The sequence below is a fragment of the Oncorhynchus mykiss genome, chromosome 19, assembly GCF_013265735.2.
Source record: "Oncorhynchus mykiss isolate Arlee chromosome 19, USDA_OmykA_1.1, whole genome shotgun sequence".
Lineage (NCBI taxonomy): Eukaryota > Metazoa > Chordata > Actinopteri > Salmoniformes > Salmonidae > Oncorhynchus > Oncorhynchus mykiss.
The window spans coordinates 13,906,042-13,929,804 of record NC_048583.1 but is presented as its reverse complement, the minus strand read 5'-3'; the positions used below and the strand labels follow the sequence as shown (position 1 = coordinate 13,929,804).

Below are 23,763 nucleotides of genomic sequence, written 5' to 3'. Positions count from 1 at the left end.
CCATGCTAGTCTACAGAGACCACGCTAGTGTACAGAGACCACGCTAGTCTACAGAGATCCACCTAGTCTACAGAGACCACACTAGCCTAAAGAGACCATATCTAGTCTACAGAGACCCACCTAGTCTACAGAGACCCTCCTAGTCTACAGAGACCACACTAGCCTAAAGAGACCATGCTAGTCTACAGAGACCCACCTAGTCTACAGAGACCACACTAGCCTAAAGAGACCATGCTAGTCTACAGAGACCCACCTAGTCTACAGAGACCCACCTAGTCTACAGAGACCACACTAGCCTAAAGAGACCATGCTAGTCTACAGAGACCCACCTTGTCTACAGAGACCACACTAGCCTAAAGAGACCATGCTAGTCTACAGAGACCCACCTAGTCTACAGAGACCACACTAGCCTAAAGAGACCATGCTAGTCTATAGAGACCATGCTAGTCTACAGTGACCCACCTAGTCTACAGAGACCACACTAGCCTAAAGAGACCATGTTAGTCTACAGAGACCATGCTAGTCTACAGAGACCCACCTAGTCTACAGAGACCACACTAACCTACAGAGACCATGCTAGTCTACAGAGACCGCGATAGTCTACAGAGACCCACCTAGTCTACAGAGACCACACTAGCCTACAGAGACCATGCTAGTCTACAGAGACCGCGATAGTCTACAGAGACCCACCTAGTCTACAGAGACCACACTAGCCTAAAGAGACCATGCTAGTCTACAGAGACCCACCTAGTCTACAGAGACCACACTAGCCTAAAGAGACCATGCTAGTCTACAGAGACCCACCTAGTCTACAGAGACAACACTAACCTACAGAGACCATGCTAGTCTACAGAGACCGCGATAGTCTACAGAGATCCACGCTAGTCTACAGAGACCACACTAGCCTAAAGAGACCATGCTAGTCTACAGAGACCGCGATAGTCTACAGAAACCCACCTAGTCTACAGAGAACACACTAGCCTAAAGAGACCATGCTAGTCTACAGAGACCGCGATAGTCTACAGAGACCTCACTAGTCTACAGAGACCACATTAGCCTACAGAGACCATGCTAGTCTACAGAGATCGCGATAGTCTACAGAGACCCCATAGTCTACAGGGACCACACTAGTCTACAGAAACCATGCTAGTCTACAGAGACCGCGATAGTCTACAGAGACCCACCTAGTCTACAGAGACCACACTAGCCTACAGAGACCATGCTAGTCTACAGAGACCGCGATAGTCTACAGAGACCACGATAGTCTACAGAGACCACACTAGCCTACAGAGACCATGCTAGTCTACAGAGACCGTGATAGTCTACAGAGACCACGCTAGTCTACAGAGACCACACTAGCCTACAGAGACCACGCTAGTCTACAGAGACCGCGATAGTCTACAGAGACCACGCTAGTCTACAGAGACCACACTAGTCTACAGAGACCACGCTAGTCTACAGAGACCACACTAGCCTACAGAGACGCAGCTAGTCTACAGAGACCGCGATAGTCTACAGAAACCCACCTAGTCTACAGAGACCACACTAGCCTACAGAGACCATGCTAGTCTACAGAGACCGCGATAGTCTACAGAGACCACACTAGCCTAAAGAGACCATGTTAGTCTACAGAGACCATGCTAGTCTACAGAGACCCACCTAGTCTACAGAGACCACACTAACCTACAGAGACCATGCTAGTCTACAGAGACCGCAATAGTCTACAGAGACCCACCTAGTCTACAGAGACCACACTAGCCTACAGAGACCATGCTAGTCTACAGAGACCGCGATAGTCTACAGAGACCACGCTAGTCTACAGAGACCACACTAGCCTACAGAGACCATGCTAGTCTACAGAGACCGCGATAGTCTACAGAGACCACGATAGTCTACAGAGACTACACTAGCCTACAGAGACCATGCTAGTCTACAGAGACCGCGATAGTCTACAGAGACCACGCTAGTCTACAGAGACCACACTAGCCTACAGAGACCACGCTAGTCTACAGAGACCGCGATAGTCTACAGAGACCACGCTAGTCTACAGAGACCACACTAGTCTACAGAGACCACGCTAGTCTACAGAGACCACGCTAGTCTACAGAGACCACAACAGTCCTGAAAGACAACAGCAGGTGAATAGAAATCTGCCTTTCATAACTGCACCAGTTTTCAGTCCGTCTCTTTTCTTCTCTTCCCTGTTCAGCCTGTTCTGTTCACATATGGAAGTACATCTAATCCTCTACATGTGTTTAACCACTTCTAAAACAGTAGCGTAGAAGAGCATCAATCAGCTGAAGTTTAATTAGAAAAGCGAGAGCCTAGAGAGGGAAGAAGAATGAGATGTGGAGGAGATGTGGACTTTAACCTCCCAGCCGCTCCTCCTAAACTCTTGGCCTCTCTGCGTTGACTTTGTGCACACGCCTTTAAATGCAGCCCTACGGAAACGAGGTGATTGGCGGTTTTATTCATACCGCCAACATAAGGACTTGCCATTTGGAAGTCCACAAAGGTGGCAGAGAGAGGAAAAATCCCCCATTCATTCTTAGCCTGGTTTCCTTTAAGCTCTGACAGGTTTAAAGAAAGGGGTAATTTAAAATGTTCTGGACCTCAGACAGAGGCACGGAGCAGACAGAGGGAAAAGCTTTACTGGTCGACTGGAGAAGACCCAGGGTCATATTAGATAGCATTTCTTGATTGTGGCAATATTACTTTCAGAATGGAATTCAACCAATAATTTCTCTGTCTACTGCCTTATAACCTAAGCCTGTCATGGTACATGCGACATACAAAGTCCTCCATAGTGATAGTTTTAGTGGGTACGCCGATTTGATTGACTTTCGTTACAAGTTTCACAATTGACTGTTCTGTTTGACTAATCTCTATTGTTCTGTTTGTCATACCCCTCAGAAAGCAAAGGGTCCTCACAAGCTTCCCTGTTTGTCATGGGTACATGTTTAGGGGCTCCAGTAACTCTGAATGTACTGACACCATGACTAAACAAGAGGGCTAGCTAGGTGGTCTCCTCATCGGGAGTAGCAGAGTGTGCATGTAGGCTGTGTGGAAACTGGTTTGGAGACAACGGGTTAGCTTAGCGGTCTTTGATTAACTGAGAACTCACTGAGGCAAGACGTTTGTTTAGAAGAGGAGTGTGAGCTGCATGACTGGTCTGAAGACACGCCACAGTGACACACACACACACATACTCACAGATGCCCGCACACACCCACACACACACACGGCTCTGCGCTCCTAAGTCAGCTTACATCACGACTGCCAGCGTGCAACCGCAGCACTCCAGCGCTAAAACAACAAGTCGTGACGTAATGCCCTCGATGCCAAAAACCGCAAAAAGCAATGAGCTCTGGCTCCCTCTGCACTGTATCAGTTTAGCACTTCCAACTGCTCTGTGAAAACAATTGCAATTAGAGATCTGTGAGTGCAGTTCAAATTTTCACACACTTCTCTCCTGACAATACATGAAATTCAAGTTATTCAAGGGTATCTCAAGGATTTGCACATACAGAGCCTGCCCTGTCAAGAGAAACCAACATGTTAACTATCAGGCTCCTACAAGGACAATTAGCATAGGACAGCATGTAAGATAGACGTTTTCTCCTGTCCTATGCTTTGAGGTTTTCCCTCATCCATTATGTTGGAAAGAATCAGCATGCATTGGTAGACCAGTGGGAGGGGTCATGGCTTGAAGGGATCCAGCTTTTGTCAAATGTACATCAAAAGTTGTTTCATGTGCATTTTAGCTAACCCAGTGGAGGCTAGCTAACCCAGTGGAGGCTAGCTAACCCAGTGGAGGCTAGCTAACCCAGTGGAGGCTAGCTAACCCAGTGGAGGCTAGCTAACCCAGTGGAGGCTGGAGGCTGATGTGTGGGGATGTAAAGTCGACCAGGCATAACACCCTGGAAGGGGAGCTCAGAAGGTGGGCTATGCTACACCAGGCTCTAGTTCCCGGTGGTCCTATAGAGCCAGATAAATAGGCTGAGCTGATTGCTTCACTGCACCACAGAAACCCTAAAGCAAGCAGCCATTCACAGATAAACATGTCTAATCCCACTAAAACACATCCCACATGTCCTTCAAGCTGTCAGATATCTGCGAAACGAATCTGCAAAGTCAAAGTGGAAGGGTGACAAAATGGAAGGCAGTTGAGGATTACAAGATCAGTGTTCGAAATCCCTTTTCCTCCAAGTTCTTCTGCAAAGCTGATTGTATCTTGGCAATTATTCAATAAAAGTTTATTGGGGTTTTCAAAGATAATCCTATACTATGTACATTAACACTGACTATGATATTTTATTTGCTCAGACTTTGCACAGTGCCAGTTTTACATCTAATGGCTATAGCAGCTCTAGCGCTAAGAAGGAATAAGCCATTCCCCCAAGGAAGAAGGCAAGTGGGGGAGAGAGTGTGGAAGAAGGAGGGTGGAATGATGCTGGCCTTTGGATGAGCTGTAGCGTGATGTACATGAGGAATTGTTGGAGTCTTCCTACCTACTGGGAAACATCCCAATCACACCAGGCTGCGTCCCAAATGGCAGCCTGTCACCTATATAGTGAGGATATCTGGTCAAAAGTAGTGCACTAAAAAGGGAGTAGGGTGCCATTTGAGAAGCAGACCAGGAAATGATTAGTGATGAATAGCATTATTCAAATGAAACCTGCGGTCTGTCTGGGTTCTGGTCTGCTGAGCGGTCCCTACATGATGATTTGTATCTCAGTTCATTTCGGGTCCGTATCAGTAGAATAGTAGAACAGATATCCCTGATATTGGCTTACCCTGCACACCAGATGGATGGCGGCATGGCGGTGCATGAGCCCTCTCTTCCCTTACAACTCCTTCTATCTATATTGTGGTGGGAGTCTGCTCAGACATCCAGAGCTGGTGTTTGTGCTGTGTAGCTAGGTCAGTGGAGTCTGGTGTTTGTCCTGTGTTACTGTAGCTAAGTCCGTGGAGTCTGGTGTTTGTCCTGTCTTACTGTAGCTAGGTCAGTGTAGTCTGGTGTTTGTCCTGTCTTACTGTAGCTAGGTCAGTGTAGTCTGGTATTTGTCCTGTCTTACTGTAGCTAGGTCAGTGGAGTCTGGTGTTTGTCCTGTCTTACTGTAGCTAGGTCAGTGGAGTCTGGTGTTTGTTCTGTCTTACTGTAGCTAGGTCAGTGGAGTCTGGTGTTTGTCCTGTCTTACTGTAGCTAGGTCAGTGTAGTCTGGTATTTGTCCTGTCTTACTGTAGCTAGGTCAGTGGAGTCTGGTGTTTGTCCTGTCTTACTGTAGCTAGGTCAGTGGAGTCTGGTGTTTGTCCTGTCTTACTGTAGCTAGGTCAGTGTAGTCTGGTGTTTGTCCTGTCTTACTGTAGCTAAGTCAGTGTAGTCTGGTGTTTGTCCTGTCTTACTGTAGCTAGGTTAGTGGAGTCTGGTGTTTGTCCTGTCTTACTGTAGCTAGGTCAGTGGAGTCTGGTGTTTGTCCTGTGTTACTGTAGCTAGGTCAGTGTAGTCTGGTGTTTGTCATGTCTTACTGTAGCTAGGTCAGTGGAGTCTGGTGTTTGTCCTGTCTTACTGTAGCTAGGTTAGCTCCCCCAGTGCAGTGCTCTCTTAACCTGTTCTGTCTTACTTTAGCTAGGTCAGTGGAGTCTGGTGTTTGTCCTGTCTTTCTGTAGCTAGATTAGCTCCCCCAGTGCAGTGCTCTCTAAACCTGTTCTGTTTTACTGTAGCTAGATTAGCTCCCCCAGTGCAGTACTCTCTGAACCTGTCCTGTCGTACTGTAGCTAAGTCAGCTCCCCAGTGCAGTGCTCTCCAAACCTGTCCTGTCTTACTCTAGCTGCATCCGGAGTCGTCTAAATTTAGATATATGAATATGCTTCTGGCAAGGTCTGTTTCCCCAGTACAGTGTTCTCTAAGCCTGTCCTAGCTAGGCCTGTTCTAGTTCCATTACTTCCTGTTCGCTGTCTCTAAGCCTGGTCCTGAGGGTCTAATAAATATGGATGAAAGTAATGGCTGAAACAGATGCTACACGTGTAATTCCTGTGTTTGTGAATGTAGCTAGTAGTGGGATCAGACTATGGAGAAAATCCTACTTTAGCAGCCTTCTGTTCCACCTTGCCTTTGGCTACATGCCATTCCATAAACTCTTATCCCCATTTCAAAGTTATGGTTCCTTCTCATGTACAGACCGTGGATGATATGCAGACATCAGAGATATTACGGTTCGTCATGGATCTGTTTTGGTTTGAATATTTAGTGGTTTCACATCTGTGGCTATAACATAATGTCGTCAGATCAAACTTCAGATGACTGAATGTTGGATCTGACTTGACCAAAAGAGGATATGCCTTGGTTTTAAAGGATCTGTTTAGTGAGTTCTGTCCTGATGTACAACAGCGAATACAATTCTGTGTTTGATTTCAAATCAATTGAAGCAGATTTGGGAAGTGGAAAACTATTCAGTTTTAAATTGTTGGATGACATAAACAGAATATGTTACTATCACAAGTTAAGGACAGGAATAGTTTGAGGTTTTCCTGTCATTCCGTTGACATCAAATACATAATTTGTTGAGTAACTCTCAGACCTATTACCTATTGGCCACTGTTACAGCGTTTTTCCAAACCATGATGCTTGTTTGTTCTTAAGGGAACCAGTTTCAATCGGTTATTTTGTTTTCAATATGACTCATATGATTAGATTATGCGGTTTGTACATATTAGGACATCTTTAATTCACTATTTATGCAATATCGATGAGTCAATGTCTGACTTTGGCAGGATTTTGACTGTTTTTATTGATTATGACATCACTTTTGGGAATGGAAAATTCTTGTCAGGCACTAAATGTCACTCTAACGCAGAACATGACATCAGGCTCCGTCTTTAGGCAGTGTCAAACAGATACAAATGGACGATACAGTATCATATACTCCCCATGGCAATACATGCATGGTAATATATTTGAAGAGGTAGATTCTAGTTGAATCCTGGCAACACGGATTAAATCCCTGGCCCTGCAGGAGAACGGAAGAGAGGAATTCCAGGCTCAGATTGGGAAGATCGTTTTGGGCTGGTGGATCCTAGAGCATCCGGGATTCCGGTGAACCAGAGGATGAGGGGGGGGGGGGGGGGGGGGGGGGGGAGCACGGACACTGGTGCTTCACAGTCCAGTCCAGCCCAGGCTCAGGCTGTGGTTTATACCTGTCATCATAGGAAATACCTAGAGCCGTACTGTACAGGATAGGATGTAGCAGCCTTCCAGTAACTCAGTACTGAGCCCATCACTTCGGCCACAAGTTTTTAATGTTCGTTACAGAAAGTAACTCCCACGCATATGATTCCATCTTGACATCGTTTTATTGTCCGTTTTCCTTGACTAGGGGAATCTCACAGCCCTGGTTGTAATCTATACAACCAGGGACTGGATTTGTTCCTGGTCAGATCACATGGTCAGGGAAACCTCCTGGCCCTAGCCACTCCCTCCTAATGGTGTCAAGTGAACAATTGAAAGTCAGCTCAATTTACAATATTGTTTTTAGGCAAGGGTGAGCATGTTTGCTTGGTAATGGGAACCACACACGCTGATGATTAAACCACACTGGCATGTTATTATTGTCATAGTGGTCAGGAGGATTTCCTGTGCCTGCTTGTAGTGTGGCAATAATGTTCCATGACCATATCACTCAGTCATACATTCGCCTTCCTGTGCCTGTGGCAGTGCATTCCACTAACAGCAGAGATTCGTCCAAAATGGCACCCTATTCCCTATATAGTGCACTACTTTACTGCACTGTGACGGGAATACTGTGCCATTTTGGATGAAGACCAGGACTGACAAAAAGTGAACTTTGGTTGAGGTTTTATGTGTTACATTTTGAACATTCTTTTATCCGGACTGTATGTCTGTCCGCGCGGTCATTCATATCCTGTGACTTCAAACTTTCACCGCATGAACCCTAGTCAAAAGTGGTCAATGTACGTGTCATCAGTGGGATTGCCTGGCAGAGTTCTAAACTGCATGGAGCAAATGAAAGTGTTGTGTTTTGTGGTGGATGTGATTCATTTGAACCTTTTTACTGCAGTTGGCTAAATCGGGGTCACACAGAGTGTTTCTTGAAACAACTCGATTTTGAAACAAAGGGATACCTCACACACATGGTTATGGGCTTTAAAAAAATAAGACACCTGTACCATGTCAGAAATAGAGTTGAAATGTACAACATTTTTAGTTTGCATCCCGATATTACATTACATTACATCCCAATATAATTTGACTGCAGGAAAGGGCTACCTATCAAATGTTCTGCTTGCCTACTGTACTATACTGTCAAGTGTCTACTGCCTGATGGATGCATTCCACTGTGGATCCTTATTGTGTGTTTCCATATTGGTCTTCTGTACTCTGTGCTCCCATGTCAATAGTAAAACAACAATGGGTTCTATTTCTAGTTAAACGGAATGTTTAGTTGGAGATACGTTTGTTCGTTGTTTGCCTTTGTCTCTTAAATTTGACTTAAGACGTCAGACATTTCTGTTCCCTAGTGAAAGAACGTGAGGGTGGACCAAGGTGTGAATAAGCTTACACACACACACACAGACACAGACACAGACACAGACACACACACACACACACACACACACACACACACACACACACACACACACACACACACACACACACACACACACACACACACACACACACACACACACACACATAGTGTCTATTGTTTCTGGAAGGAAACAGACCACTGCGTGTTATCTCTAGAATCATTGACAACTAACACATGAAAGGAGTCTAATACAATTGTCTTGTTCAGGGTTTCTCTGGTGTTTGCGTTTCCTGAATAAATAAAGGGGAAAATGCCCGCTTACTACAAGGAATTGAATTCTACCTCTTCACCTGATACTTTGACAAGAAAGCAGTGCTCGGGAGAGAGAGGTTGCATGTCCAGAGGACCAGAGTTGAATACCACCGCTGTACAGGCAGTACACTGTAGATTCCAATATATAAACGACTCCAAGGTTCCTCTGTAACCTGACAGAAAGGTCAAGCTCTTTCTCTCTCTGTTTCTGGATTATGTCAACCAGAGTGGAGCTGAGGTCGTATTGTCAATGAACTATTGGCGACACAGGAGTAAAAGATAGAACTGCTGTTCCATCCAGTTATTTTCTTTGCCTTGTTTATTAAGTCATGACATCTGATGTTCAAGCAAAAGGCTTGAACCTGTGTCCTCGGAGAGTTTCGGAGTCCAACAAGCATTCCCTGAACTGAATAATACAATCAGTATGTTTCCAATCTGTCAATTTTCATGCAAACTGCAAAGCACTTCCCCTTTCAGTTCAATCATCTTCCTTATCGTTTGGGCGAAATGTTTGCAAACAGCTCGTGGCTCATCTTTGAAGACAAGATGAACTAGACATAACAACATATTATTAAATAACCTTCTCTGGAAACAACTCAACTAGGGAAAACATAATGGTTCATGTCTTTGATGAATTTGCCAATCCTGCCAAACGTGTTTTAAAACACTAAACATACCACAAACTTTAAGGCAAACATATGAGTCATGTATTTATTATCATGTTCTCCAAGACAAGCAGTTAAGAGATGTGTTCTCTGTAAATTAGAGTCAAGAACCTTACATATCCATCTGTAAACATGGTGGTCAGCACATAATAAGATGTCATGTCTATTTAATAATCCCAGCCCGGTCTTGGATAATAAACTATTATGAATTACCCAGATAGAGTCTGTCCGATTAAAAAACAAACAAAAAAAAAAACATTTATCTGACCTTTTTTTCTTACTTTCGCTTTTTGACACCTTGAAGGGAGACGAATGTGAGGGAGGGAGGTTCTCTCTTTATTTCTCTCTCTTTTTTGGTTATCATCAGGGGTGATCAGTCATGACTCATGGGGTTAACTGGGCATGTTTCCTGGAACGTTCCAGACAGCAGTATCCCTTTTCATCGGCGACTCCTGTACACTCTGTTAGACGGTGCTCGTGTTTTCACACTTTGCAAACCCGTATCCCCCAAGGAGTGGCGGTGTGTAGGGAGGGAAGCAGCCCGTCAATTGTTTGGTCGGTGAGGGGCGACCGGGTGCTGAAGGTGTCCTAGACGATTCGGATACAGATGTCTTCCAGGGGTTGGTTGTACTGTTGAAGGAGAACAGGTCATTAGCTATAGTAGCGCCTCCCTACCCGTTCAGACAATATTGGCCTGCCTCTCCACTGTGTAGACACCCTGAAGGCGTAGCCAATATGTGTTGGTGTATTTTAATAAAGTCTTAGCAGGTACGTTAAAGGCTTTTTATCGTTCACTCCGCACTTATTTGTAGTTATAATTATTTTTCAAAAATTCTCATTTCAATACTGGTCTGTGGTTGATACAACTGCTACAGGTAGGCACAATACAAAGGGATTCTCAACATTGAATGAGAATTATGTTTTGGAATGAATCGTAAAACTAACACAGTCAGTAGGTTGAGCTGATTCATGGCAGGTCATTGGAGACCAACAAGTACAGGATCCTACTAAGGGCTGGTTTGCAGTCCGTGAATTAATGAGTGACTGATAGCTCAAAGACCTGATTCCACTGAATCTTTTAATATTGTTGGCTGTCAAGACAGGAAATGCTTTACCAATGCAATTGAAATGGCTTCGAACCAATGAAAAAGACTCAATGTGGCTAAACAAGCATTTATTACACTTACTAGGGAGTTAGTGGCATGTCTATGTCCGTGAGCCAAAACCATCACATTGAGATTCCTTTCTAAACACTCTTCCTCCTCCTAACAAATAACAATAAGATCTAAGTCAATTCATCAGATCATGGTATTGTCTCCGACTGAGTTGACTCTGGTAAACACAGTTCCTCGCGAACCCTGTCTGTATCGTTCACCACACTATTGTGGGAGGTCTCCTCAAACCAAACAACCTTCATGTCTTCTCCCCAGTCCTTAATGTGTGATAACGGTACCAGTACATCAGTCCTTATAGGGTCTCTCTGTTCTTTCCATGCAGGAGCCGTCGGAGCCAGACCTTGAGCAGCAGCTGCGCTCCGTGGCCAGTGTTGAGGAACTGATGAGGATAGTGTACCCTAACTACTACAGCGTGCTCAGTTGCCGGTCGAAGCGGGGCGCACGCTTCCCCCTGAGAGGGGAACACACAGCCACGGAAACGCGGTCGAGCGGCGAACTGCCGGCGTTCGCTTCCTTGAACCCTGACACACTGAAAAGTAAGTGTCTGTTTTCAGGAGATGCTTTTTCTGTCACTGTTGGCCTGTCTAGGTTTGTTTGTTGTTGACCAACTGACCTTGTAGCCTAGTAACATTTGACTATAACAAACAATTAGATCAGTGCTTAGATTAGCAAACAAATTCATATCACCTAAAAAAGAAAAGACATTTGATTGGCCACTTACCTTGACTGACGTCAATACAGGAAGTGCAATACAATACATGGTTTGTCGAATGATGATGTCATTTTAATGCTCTGGTCTTCCTGTCTGATTCTCTCAACGTGCATCCAACAGGTATTGTGTCAGAGTGGAAAAAGACCCAGTGCATGCCACGAGAAGTTTGTTTAGATGTGGGGAAAGAGTTTGGGGCGGCTACAAACACCTTCTATAAACCACCCTGCGTGTCTGTCTACAGATGTGGGGGCTGCTGCAACAGCGAGGCGCTGCAGTGTATGAACATCAGCACCTCCTACATCAGCAAGACGGTGAGTTACACACTGGGGACCGCAAGGGAGAGGGGGGGCTGTGGTGTGTGTGTGTGTGCGAGTGTGTGTGCGCGAGTGTGCGTGTGTGTGTTGGCTATGTTGGAGTGGGGTTCTTAAACAGAACCGGTACTCAACTTCAGTCCTCACAGGCCGCAGTATCTTGATTGACCACAGATCACTCACAGATCATCATTTTACTAGTTGAATGGCAAGACTTGAAAACCGTTAGACACACAGGCCCCTGAGGACTGGAGTTAGATTAAAGCCTTGCTTCATATGATTTAGAAACATTTTAGTTGATTTGCATGAAAATGCCAAAACAATGCATTGTTTTTACAGAGTGTGATCTGTAGAAATCCAAATGACTTATTGAAGGTACTCTGATGTGCTTATAGCTTCTTTAAAGCCTACGCATAGTTTCTACTAGACTGAGGGGAGTGAGGGGTTCATTCTCAGTGTCCCACCTTGAATCAGAGGGTAAACGGCAGGCAGGGGGTCTTCTGCGAGGTTGTGTGTGTGTGTTGGAGTTATTAGCGGCTAGGCCTCTTTTAATTGTCCACTTATTTTGGGTGGGCTGATCCCAGCCTGGCTGTTCTGAGTCTGTGTGATTTAAAGCATGACGCGCTCACAGTCAGGGGTTTGAGTCCTTCTGGTCAAGGCCTTAGCATTGCAACTGTTGTTAGAATGCTAATGTTTCTATGGAGACTTACCACAGCCTCTGTAGGTGTAGCTCAATGACCTAATTGACTTAATCCTGGTCACCCCTGGTCACCTAAGGGCTTTTCCTATAATCTTTACTGCCCTAACACATTTTTTTGGACCATTAAGAAATTAGATTCTCAATTTTAAGGGATCAGAAAAAAATACCTAATAGTTGTACAATTGTTTTCGTGCAATTCAACAGTGCAGTGTTTTTCATGACGAGTGAACTAGCCTCATAGGGCTTAGGATGTGATGTGTTGTGGGGGGGGGGGGGTCTGTGTGGTACAGTAAATGTGTTTGCATCAGAGAATAAGCATGCGTCAACATTCAAAGAGACACTGGGGGAGCATAGGTGTTAGATTAGGACTCGTCTGTACAATTCAGTTGGGCGCTGAAGTGCCCTGATCTATGCAGATACAACATACAACATGTTTTCCATCCAAAGTGGTCAGATTTAAGCGAAGGGTTCTATATTTCTATATAGCTCTCATTAGCAAGACACAGGGCACCAAGAATGAAATTGAAACCTGCAGTTCAATAACACAGCTAAGTAGCCTACATGTTTTTGGTAACGTAACTACTTGTTCAACATTGCCGGTTGGATACATACCAAGCGTGATTGGATTCAGATTGAAAATTGAAGCATGCATTTTCCATGCTATTTTGCGAATACAGATTTAATTGATTTCAAGCCCAACTACAGCTCCCATGACTCTTTGATAGGCTTACTTGGAGACTCATAGCTAAACCACTGACTCATGGTACTACTGGGTCTCCCCAGAGAAAGACTAGATTGTTGTGTCTACTCCCCCTGACATTTTTTCACCTTTATTTAACCAGGTAGGCTAGTTGAGAACAAGTTCTCATTTTTAACTGCGACTTGGCCAAGATAAAGCGTAGCAATTCGACACATACAACAACAGAGTTACACATGGAATAAACAAACATAGTCAATAATACAGTAGAACAAAAGAAAACAAAAAGTCTATATACAGTGAGTGCAAACGAGGTAAGTTAAGGAAATAAATAGGCCATGGTGGCAAAGTAATTACAATATAGCAATTAAACACTGGAATGGTAGATCGGCAGAAGATGAATGTGCAGGTAGAGATACTGGGGTGCAAAGGAGCAAAATAAATAAATAAATACCAGTATGGGAATGAGATAGGTAGATAGATGGGCTGTTTACAGACAGGCTATGTGCAGTGATCTGTAAACTGCTCTGACAGCTGGTGCTTAAAGCTGGTGAGGGAGATGTGAGTCTCCAGCTTCAGAGATTTTTACAATTCGTTCCAGTCATGGGCAGCAGAGAACTGGAAGGAGAGACGACCAAAGGAGGAATTGGCTTTGGGGGTGACCAGTGAGATATATCTGCTGGAGCGCGTGCTACGAGTGGGTGTTGCTATGGTGACCAGTGAGCTGAGATAAGGCGGGGCTTTACCTAGCAGAGACTTGTAGATGACCTGTAGCCAGTGGGTTTGGCAACGCGTATGAAGTGAGGGCCAACCAACGAGAGCGTACAGGTCGCAATGGTGGGTAGAGTATGGAGCTTTGGTGACAAAACGGATGGCACTGTGATAGACTGCATCCAGTTTGTTGAGTAGAGTGTTGGAGGCTATTTTATAGATGACATCACCGAAGTCGAGGATCATTAGGATGGTCAGTTTTACGAGGGTATGTTTGGCAGCATGAGTGAAGGATGCTTTGTTGCGATATAGGAAGCCGATTCTGGATTTAATTTTGGATTGGAGATGCTTAATGTGAGTCTGGAAGGAGAGTTTACAGTCTAACCAGACACCCAGGTATTTGTAGTTGTCCAAGTCAGAGCCGTCCAGCGTAGTGATGCTGGACGGGCGAGCAGATGCGGGCAGCGATCAATTGAAAAGCATGCATTTATTTAGTTTTACTTGCGTTTAAGAGCAGTTGGAGGCCACGGAAGGAGAGTTGTATGGCATTGAAGCTCGTCTGGAGGTTAGTTAACACAGTGTCCAAGGAGGGGCCAGAAGTATACAGAATGGTGTCGTCTGCGTAGAGGTGGATCAGAGAATCACCAGCAGCAAGAGCAACATCATTGATGTATACAGAAAAGAGAGTCGGTCCGAGAATTGAACCCTGTGGCACACCCATAGAGACTGTCAGAGGTCCAGATAACTGGCCCTCCGATTTGACACACTGAACTCTATCAGAGAAGTATTTGGTAAACCAGGCGAGGCAATCATTTGAGAAACCAAGGCTGTCGAGTCTGCCAATAAGAATGTTGTGATTGACAAAGTCGAAAGCCTTTGCCAGGTCGATGAATACGGCTGCACAGTAATGTCTCTTATCGATGGCGGTTATGATGTCGTTTAGAACCTTGAGCGTGGCTGAGGTGCACCCATGACCAGCTCTGAAACCAGATTGCATAGCGGAGAATGTATGGTGGGATTCGAAATGGTCAGTAATCTGTTTGATAACTTGGCTTTCGAAAACCTTAGAAAGACAGAGTAGGATAGATATAGATCTGTAGCAGTTTGGGTCTAGAGTGTCACCCCCTTTGAAGAGGGGGATGACCGCGGCAGCTTTCCAATCTTTGGGAATCTCAGACGATACGAAAGAGAGGTTGAACAGGCTAGTAATAGGGGTTGCAACAATTTTGGCAGATCATTTTAGAAAGAGAGGGTACAGATTATCTAGCCCGGCTGATTTGTAGGGGTCCAGATTTTGCAGCTCTTTCAGAACATCAGCTATCTGGATTTGGGTATAGGAGAAATGGTGGGGGCTTTGGCGGGTTGCTGTGGAGGGTGCCGGGCAGTTGACCGGGGTAGGGGTAGACATGTGGAAAGCATGGCCAGCCGTAGAGAAATGCTTATTGAAATTCTCAATTATAGTGGATTTATCAGTGGTGACAGTGTTTCCTATCTTCAGTGCAGTGGGCAGCTGGGAGGAGGTGCTCTTATTCTCCATGGACTTTACAGTGTCCCAGAACGTTTTTGAGTTAGTACTACAGGATGCAAATTTCTGTTTGAAAAAGCTTGCCTTAGCTTTTCTAACTGCCTGTGTATATTTGTTCCTAACTTCCCTGAAAAGTTGCATATCACAGGGGCTATTCGATGCTAATGCAGAACGCCACAGGATGTTTTTGTGCTGGTCAAGGGCAGACAGGTCTGGCGTAAACCAAGGACTATATCTATTCCTAGTTCTACATTTTTTGAGAGGGGCGTGCTTATTTAAGATGGTGAGGAAGGCACTTTTAAAGAATAGCCAGGCATCATCTACTGACGGGATGAGGTCAATGTCATTCCAGGATACCCCGGCCAGGTCGATTAGAAAGGCCTGCTCACAGAAGTGTTTCAGGGAGCGTTTGACAGTGATGAGTTGTAGTCGTTTGGTCGCAGACCCATTACGAATGCAGGCAATGAGGCAATGATCGCTGAGATCTTGATTGAAAACAGCAGAGGTATATTTGGAGGGTGAATTAGTTAGGATGACATCTATGAGAGTGCCCGTGTTTACTGATTTGGGGTTGTACCTGGTAGGTTCATAATATAATTTGTGTGAGATTGAGGGCATCACGCTTAGTTTGTAGGATGGCCGGGGTGTTAAGCATGTCCCAGTTCAGGTCACCTAGTAGCACGAGCTCAGAAGATAGATGGGGGGCAATCAGTTCACATATAGTATCGAGGGCACAGCTGGGGGCAGAGGGAGATCTATAGCAAGCGGCAACAGTGAGAGACTTGTTTCTGCAAAGGTGAATTTTTAGAAGTAGAAGCTCAAATTGTTTGGGTACAGACTTAGAAAGTAATACAGAACTCTGCAGGCTATCTTTGCAGTAGATTGCAACACCGCCCCCTTTGGCAGTTCTATCTTGGCGGAAAACGTTATAGTTAGCAATGGAGATTGGTGGTTTTCCTAAGCCAGGATTCAGACACGGCTAAGACATCTGGGTTGGCAGAGTGTGCTAAAGCAGTGAGTAAAACAAAGTTAGGGAGTAGGCTTCTAATGTTAACATGCATGAAACCAAGGCTTTTACGTTTACAGAAGTCAAAAAATGAGAGCACCTGGGGGGTGGTAGTGGAGCTAAATCAAATCAAATCAAATTTTATTTGTCACATACACATGGTTAGCAGATGTTAATGCGAGTGTAGCGAAATGCTTGTGCTTCTAGTTCCGACAATGCAGTAATAACAAGTAATCTAACTAACAATTCCAAAACTACTGTCTTGTACACAGTGTAAGGGGATAAAGAATATGTACATAAGGATATATGAATGAGTGATGGTACAGAGCAGCATAGGCAAGATACAGTAGATGGTATCGGGTACAGTATGTACAAATGAGATGAGTATGTAAACAAAGTGGCATAGTATAGTATAAAGTGGCTAGTGATACATGTATTACATAAGGATACCGTCGATGATATAGAGTACAGTATATACGTATGCATATGAGATGAATAATGTAGGGTAAGTAACATTTATATAAGGTAGCATTATTTAAAGTGGCTAGTGATATATTTACATCATTTCCCATCAATTCCCATTATTAAAGTGGCTGGAGTTGAGTCAGTGTCAGTGTGTTGGCAGCAGCCACTCAGTGTTAGTGGTGGCTGTTTAACAGTCTGATGGCCTTGAGATAGAAGCTGTTTTTCAGTCTCTCGGTCCCAGCTTTGATGCACCTGTACTGACCTCGCCTTCTGGATGATAGCGGGGTGAACAGGCAGTGGCTCGGGTGGTTGATGTTCTTGATGATCTTTATGGCCTTCCTGTGACATCGGGTGGTGTAGGTGTAGGCACTGCAGGACCTGGATTAACCTCCACATCACCAGAGGAACAGAGGAGAAGTAGGATAAGGGTACGGCTAAAGACTATACGAACTGGCCGTCTAGCACATTCAGAACAGAGAGTTAAAGGAGCAAGTTTCTGGGCACGATAGCATAGTTTCAAGGCATAGTGTACATACAAAGGTAAGGTAGGATGTGAGTACATTGGAGGTAAACCTAGGCATTGAATAATGAAGAGAGAGATATAGTCTCTAGAGATGTTTAAACCAGGTGATGTCATATGTAGGAGGTGGAACAACATGGTTGGTTAAGGCATATTGAGCAGGGCTAGAGGCTGTACAGTGAAATAAGATAGTAATCACTAACCAGGACAATAATGGACAAGGCATATTGATATTAGAGAGAGGCATGTGTAGCCAAGTGAACATATGGGTCCAGTGAGTAGTTGGGCTGGCTGGGGACACGGCGATTCAGACAGTTAGCAGGCTAACAAGCTAACAGTTAGTAGGCCGGAGCTAAACAAGCTAGCAGCTAGTAGACCAGGGCATGCTAGCAGTTAGCAGACCGGGTTAGCAAGCAAGCAGTTAGCATGGGCTAGCAGTTAGTAGACCAGGGCAAGCTAGCAGTTAGCAGACCGGGTTAGCAAGCAAGCAGTTAGCAAGGGCTAGCAGTTAGCAGACCGGGCAGGCAAGCTAGCAGTTAGCACACCAGTTGTTCGAACTGGCGAGAGCTTTCCGAGCTGAAGGTTAGCTGATGACCGCTGGCAATGGTTTGCTGACTGATAGCTGGTAGTTAGCTGGCTAGCTTCAGTTGAGGGATTCCTGATCCGTAAAGTAAATATAAATACTTTAGGAGAAAAAAGCAGATCCACGCCACATTGGGTGAGGCGGGTTGCAGGAGAGTATTTAGATGATGAGGTTTAGCAAAATATTTTAAAGGATATGCGACGGAAATTATGTAAAACGATATATACAAGGGACAAGACAGGACAAAGACGTCTGACTGCTACGCCATCTTGGATATGTCTTCACCCACAACCTTTGGATTACTTGTCAGTCTGTAGCCAGGCAGGCTGGTCTGTGGCCAGGCAGGTTGGTCTGTGGCCAGGCAGATTGGTCTGTAGCCAGGCAGGTTGGCCTGTGGTCAGGCAGGTTGGTCTGTAGGCCTACTGTTTGATTTACACTACCAGAACTAATGGCCAATCAAAAGTCGAGCAGTTACCTCTTATCTGGCTTTATGCCCACCTGATCCCAGACAATGTGCAAGCTCAGTGGATTGTAAATGACTCAACAAACTCATGTGTTTGACAGGGCTGGCAGTCAGACAGATTGACTCGCTGAATAGTTAGGATGAACTTAATTAGTAAACAGTTTACCTGACTTTTGCTTTACGTGACCTGCAGTATCATGGCGCCAACAGAGATGGTCGCCTCGCTTCAGGTCCTTGGGAAACTATGCAGTACTTCGTTTTTTTCTGTATTATTTCTTACATTGTTAGCCCAGAAAATCTCAAGCATTATTACATACAGCTGGGAAGAACTATTTGATATAAAAGCGACGTCAACTTACCAACATTACGACCAGGAATACGACTTTCCCGAAGTGGATCCTTTGTTCAGACCTCCACCCTGGACTTGGGATCTTGGGATCGACCCAAAACAACACGGTCGCTGCAGGAGAGGCAGACAGAGTGGCCTACTGGTCAGACTTAGAAGTCGAGCACACCATACACCGCTTCCAAGCATATTACTCGCCAATGTCCAATCTCTGGACAACAAGGTGGACGAAATTAGGGCACGAGTTGCCTTCCAGAAAGACATCAGAGATTGTAACAGAAACAAACAACTCTCTAGTAAGAAGGAGGGTGGGGGTGTATGCCTTATGACTCACGGTGCGATCATAACAACATACAGGTCCTTAAGTCATTTTGTTCACTTGACCTAGAATTCCTTACAATCAAATGCCAACCTCATTATCTACCAAAAGAATTATCTTCGATTATAGTCACAGCCGTGTATATCCCCCCCAAGCAGATACCCCGACGGCCCAGAAAGAACTTCCCTGGACTCTATGTAAACTGGAAAATATACATCCTGAGGCTGCATTTATTGTAGCTGGGGATTTTAACAAAGCTAATATGAGAACAAGGCTTCCTAAATTTTATCAGCATATTAAATGTGCGACACGGGCTGGTAGCATTCTCGACCATTGCTACTCTATCTTCCGCGATGCATACAGAGCCCTCCCCCACTCTCCCCCGCCCTCCCTTCGGCAATTCGGACCATGACTCCATTTTGTTGATCCCAGCCTATAGACAGAAACTAAAACAGGAAACACCCATGCTCAGGTCTATCCAATGCTCGTCTGACATATCGTATTCCATGCTTCAAGATTGCTTCGATCACGTGTCCTGGGATATGCTCCGGGTAGCCTCAGACAATAAAAATTGACTACAGCTCAGCATTTAACACCATAGTACCCTCCAAACTCATCATTAAGCTCGAGACCCTGGGTCTCGACCCCACCCTGTGCAACTGGGTCCTGGACTTTCTGACGGGGTAGGAAACAACATCTCTAGCCCGCTGATCCTCAACACTGGGGCCCCACAACAGTGCGTTCTCAGCCCTCTCCTGTACTCGCTGTTCACCCATGACTGCGTGGCCATGCACGCCTCCAACTCAATCATCAAGTTTGCAGATGACACTACAGTGGTAGGCTTGATTACCAACAATGGCGAGATGGCCTACAGGGAGGAGGTGAGGGCCCTGTCAGTGTGGTGTCAGGAAAATAACATCTAACTCAACTTCAAAAAAACACCCCCCCATCCACATCGACAGGACAGTAGTGGAGAAGGTGGAAAGTTTCAAGTTCCTCGGCGTACACATCACAGACAAATTGAAATGGTCCACCCACACAGACAGCATGGTGAAGAAGGCGCAAGCAGCGCCTTTTGAACCTCAGGAGGCTGAAGAAATTTGGTTTGTCACCGAAAACACAACACAAACTTTTACAAATGCTCAATCGAGAGCATCCTGTCGGGCGGTTTGGGCGGTTTGCACAACGCATCACCGGGGGCAAACTACCTGCCCTCCAGGACACCTACACCAACCGATGTCACAGGAAGGCCAAAAAGATCATCAAGGATAACAACCACCTGAGCCACTGCCTGTTCACCCCGCTATCATGCAGAAGGCGAGGTCAGTACAGGTGCATCAAAGCTGGGACCAAGAGACTGAAAAACAGCTTCTATCTCAAGGCCATCAGACTGTTAAACAGCCATCACTAACATAGAGTGGCTGCTACCAACATACATACTCAAATATCTTGCCACTTAAATCAATTTAATAAATAGATTTAATAAAGGTATCACTAGTCACTACATATCCCACATTACTCATCTCATATGTATATACTGTATTCAATACCATCTACTGCATCTTGCCTATCCCGTACGGCCATCGCTCATCCATTTATTTATATGTAAGGTTGAAGTTGGAAGTTTACATACACTTAGGTTGGAGTCATTAAAACTCGTTTTTCAGCCACTCCATACATTTCTTGTAAACAAACTATAGTTTTGGCAAGTCGGTTAGGACATCTACTTTGTGCATGACACAAGTCATTTTTCCAACAATTGTTCACAGACAGATTATTTCACTTATAATTCACTGTATCACAATTCCAGTGGATCAGAAGTTTACATACACTAAGTTGACTGTGCCTTTAAACAGATTGGAAAATTCCAGAATATGATGTCATGGCTTTAGCAGCTTCTGATAGGCTAATTTACATAATTTGAGTCAATTGGAGGTGTACCTGTGGATGTTATTCAAGGCCTACCTTCAAACTCAGTGCCTCTTTGCTTTACATCATGGGTAAATTAAAAGAAATCAGCCAAGACCTCAGATTTTTTTATTTTTACCTTTTCCAAACGCCTGAAGGTACCACATTCATCTGTACAAACATCAGTACACAAATATAAACCACATGGGACCACGCAGCCGTCATACCGCTCATGAAGGACACGCGTTGTGTCTCCTAGAGATGAACATACTCTGGTGCGAAAAGTGCAAATCAATTCCAGAACAACAGCAATGGAACTTGTGAAGATGCTGGAGGAAACAGGTACAGAAGTATCTATATCCACAGTAAAATGAGTTATATATTGACATAACATGAAAGGCTTCTCAGCAAAGAAGAAGCTACTGCTCCAAAACTGCCAGAAAAAAATCCAGACTATGGTTTGCAACTGCACAAGGGGACAAAGATCATACTTTTTGGAGAAATGCCCTCTGGTCTAATGAAACAAAAATATGACTGTTTGGCCATCGTTATGTTTGGAGGAAAAAGGGGGAGGCTTGCAAGCCGAAGAACACAATCTCAACTGTGAAGCAAGGGGGTGGCAGCATCATGCTCTGGGGGTGCTTTGCTGCATGAGGGACTTATGCACTTCACAAAATAGATGGCATCACGAGGGAGGAAAATTATGTGGATATGTTGAAGCAACATCTCAAGACATCATTCAGGAAGTTAAAGCTTGGTCGCAAATGGGTCTTCCAAATGGACAATGACCCCAAGCATACTTCCAAAGTTGTGGCAAAATGGCTTAAGGACAACAAAGTCAAGGTATTGGAGTGGCCATCACAAAACCTTACCTCAAGCCTATAGAAAATGTGTGGGCAAAACTTAAAAAGCGTGTGTGGACAAGGAGGCCTACAAACCTGAGTCAGTTACACCATCTCTGTCGGAATGGGCCAAAATTCACCCAACTTATTGTGGGAAGCATGTGGAAAGCTACCCGAAAAGTTTGACCGAAGTTAAACCACTTAAAGGCAATGCTACCAAATACTAATTGAGTGTATGTAAACTTCTGACCCACAGAGAATGTGATGAAAGAAATAAAAGCTGAAATAAATCATTCCCTCTACTATTATATATAAGACTGTGAATTTTTACGAAGATTGAATGTCTGGAAATGTGAGAAACTGAGTTTACCTGTATTTGGCTAAGGTGTGTGTAAACTTCCGACTTCAACTGTGCATATTCTTATTCATCCCTTTCCATTTGTGTGTGTAAGTTAGTCGCTGTAAAATGTGTTAGATTACTTGTTAGATATTCTTGAACGGTCGGTACTAGAGGCACAAGCATTTTGCTACACTCGCATTAACATCTGCTAACCATGTGTATGTGACCAATAACATTTAATTTGAGCATCGCTAGTTGATTTTACGGATCTTTTAAGCATTTCTTTCCTCTGCCCTCAATTAACTATTCTGTGGGTACAGTGGGAGTGTTCTTTAAGACAGCTCTTTGGTAGTGCTCACTTCCTTTCCCCAGATGCGAGTAGTGTCCATTGTCAGGTACAGTACATCAAGACGCCTTAAGGAATCTCTCTCATGTACGTTGCCAGCCTAACGAGGGGTTAGTGTGTTGAGGGGGGATGTGTGATGCAGTATAAGTGCGCAAGCACGGCTGTAAGGAGCCGGGAGTGGATGGGAAGGAGGGGCGGGTAGGGGAAGGTAGGGAAGCACCCCTCCCTGTCACCGGGGAGGACTTTCTGGGGCGACGTTAGGGCATGGGGGTCAGATCATCCCGTTATTACAGTATTTTTGGTATTCCCGGTTATTCCCCTCACTTATAAACCATTCCCAACCTCATCAATGTATTGGGATAAGGGTTGCAGTATTTATTGCCGGGGCATTTGTCAGGTTTTACTGCTTTCTTAAAAGGAAGCTGGAATGGCCTCTGCCAAAGCCCATGCCAAGGTGCTGAGACTAATCAGACTGGGCTGCCTTGGTAACATGTCTGCCAGGTGGAGGATCGGGGTGATTGCTTAGGTCAGTTTTAATCATCCTAAAGGACTATAGTCCTCATTGAGTGGTCTGTTATTTTTTTTGAGTGAATGTGGACTGACCTGTTTCATTGAAGGGAAGAAAAGTCTGGATTCAAGTCACAGAGACTTTTGTTTGCTATTCATGCTTTGGGGGCCAATGGCCATTCACAGACTCACTCTCAATCACTGCTTGAGTCTACTCCATTCCTCCCTATGCGGCCCTAGGACTGAGTAACCTCAATGAATAGTTTTTAATTGATCAAGGCGTGATACAGAAAGCTCCTGCCAACACTAATAACAACAAGCTCCCTTGCCTCATTCCCTCTTTCATGGCTGCTATCCCATCCACTTCAATGTTGTCTGTAGTTGTGGTTAGAGAGTTTATACACAGTGTGGTTGTGTGTCAGTGGTCTGTGAATTTAGAGTTGCACAACATGCCCCATTCTTAGCCTCACTTATCTGGTTGTTTTTAGATTTAATCTTCAACCCTCAAATGGTCCTGACTAGAAAGCTGCAAAGAAACTGTGGCAAAAAGGTTGATCACCAAGTTTGGTTGTGCTGTGACATCAACTAGACAAATACAGATCCTACAAGTACTATTATCTCTGACAGTTGCTTGATAAAAGTTGTTTTTCTCTCATAACTGTCTGAAAACCACTATTCATTGTAGTTTTCACCATTATGGTGACTAAAGAAAACTGTCTGAAAGTCCTACTGTCTGTTACTTGACTCATTTTCTTTCTCTG

The 23,763-nt window shown here is 44.7% G+C and overlaps 1 protein-coding gene across 1 annotated transcript in view; it reads left to right on the top strand.

Annotated features, from left to right (window-relative positions):
• vegfc (vascular endothelial growth factor c) overlaps positions 1-23,763 on the top strand; it is a 60,730-nt gene that overhangs the window by 14,237 nt on the left and 22,730 nt on the right. Inside the window, exons 2-3 of the mRNA XM_021573482.2 lie at positions 11,024-11,237; positions 11,534-11,724. Coding sequence (XP_021429157.1) covers positions 11,024-11,237; positions 11,534-11,724 — 405 coding nt within the window. The remainder of the gene's footprint in view (positions 1-11,023; positions 11,238-11,533; positions 11,725-23,763) is intronic.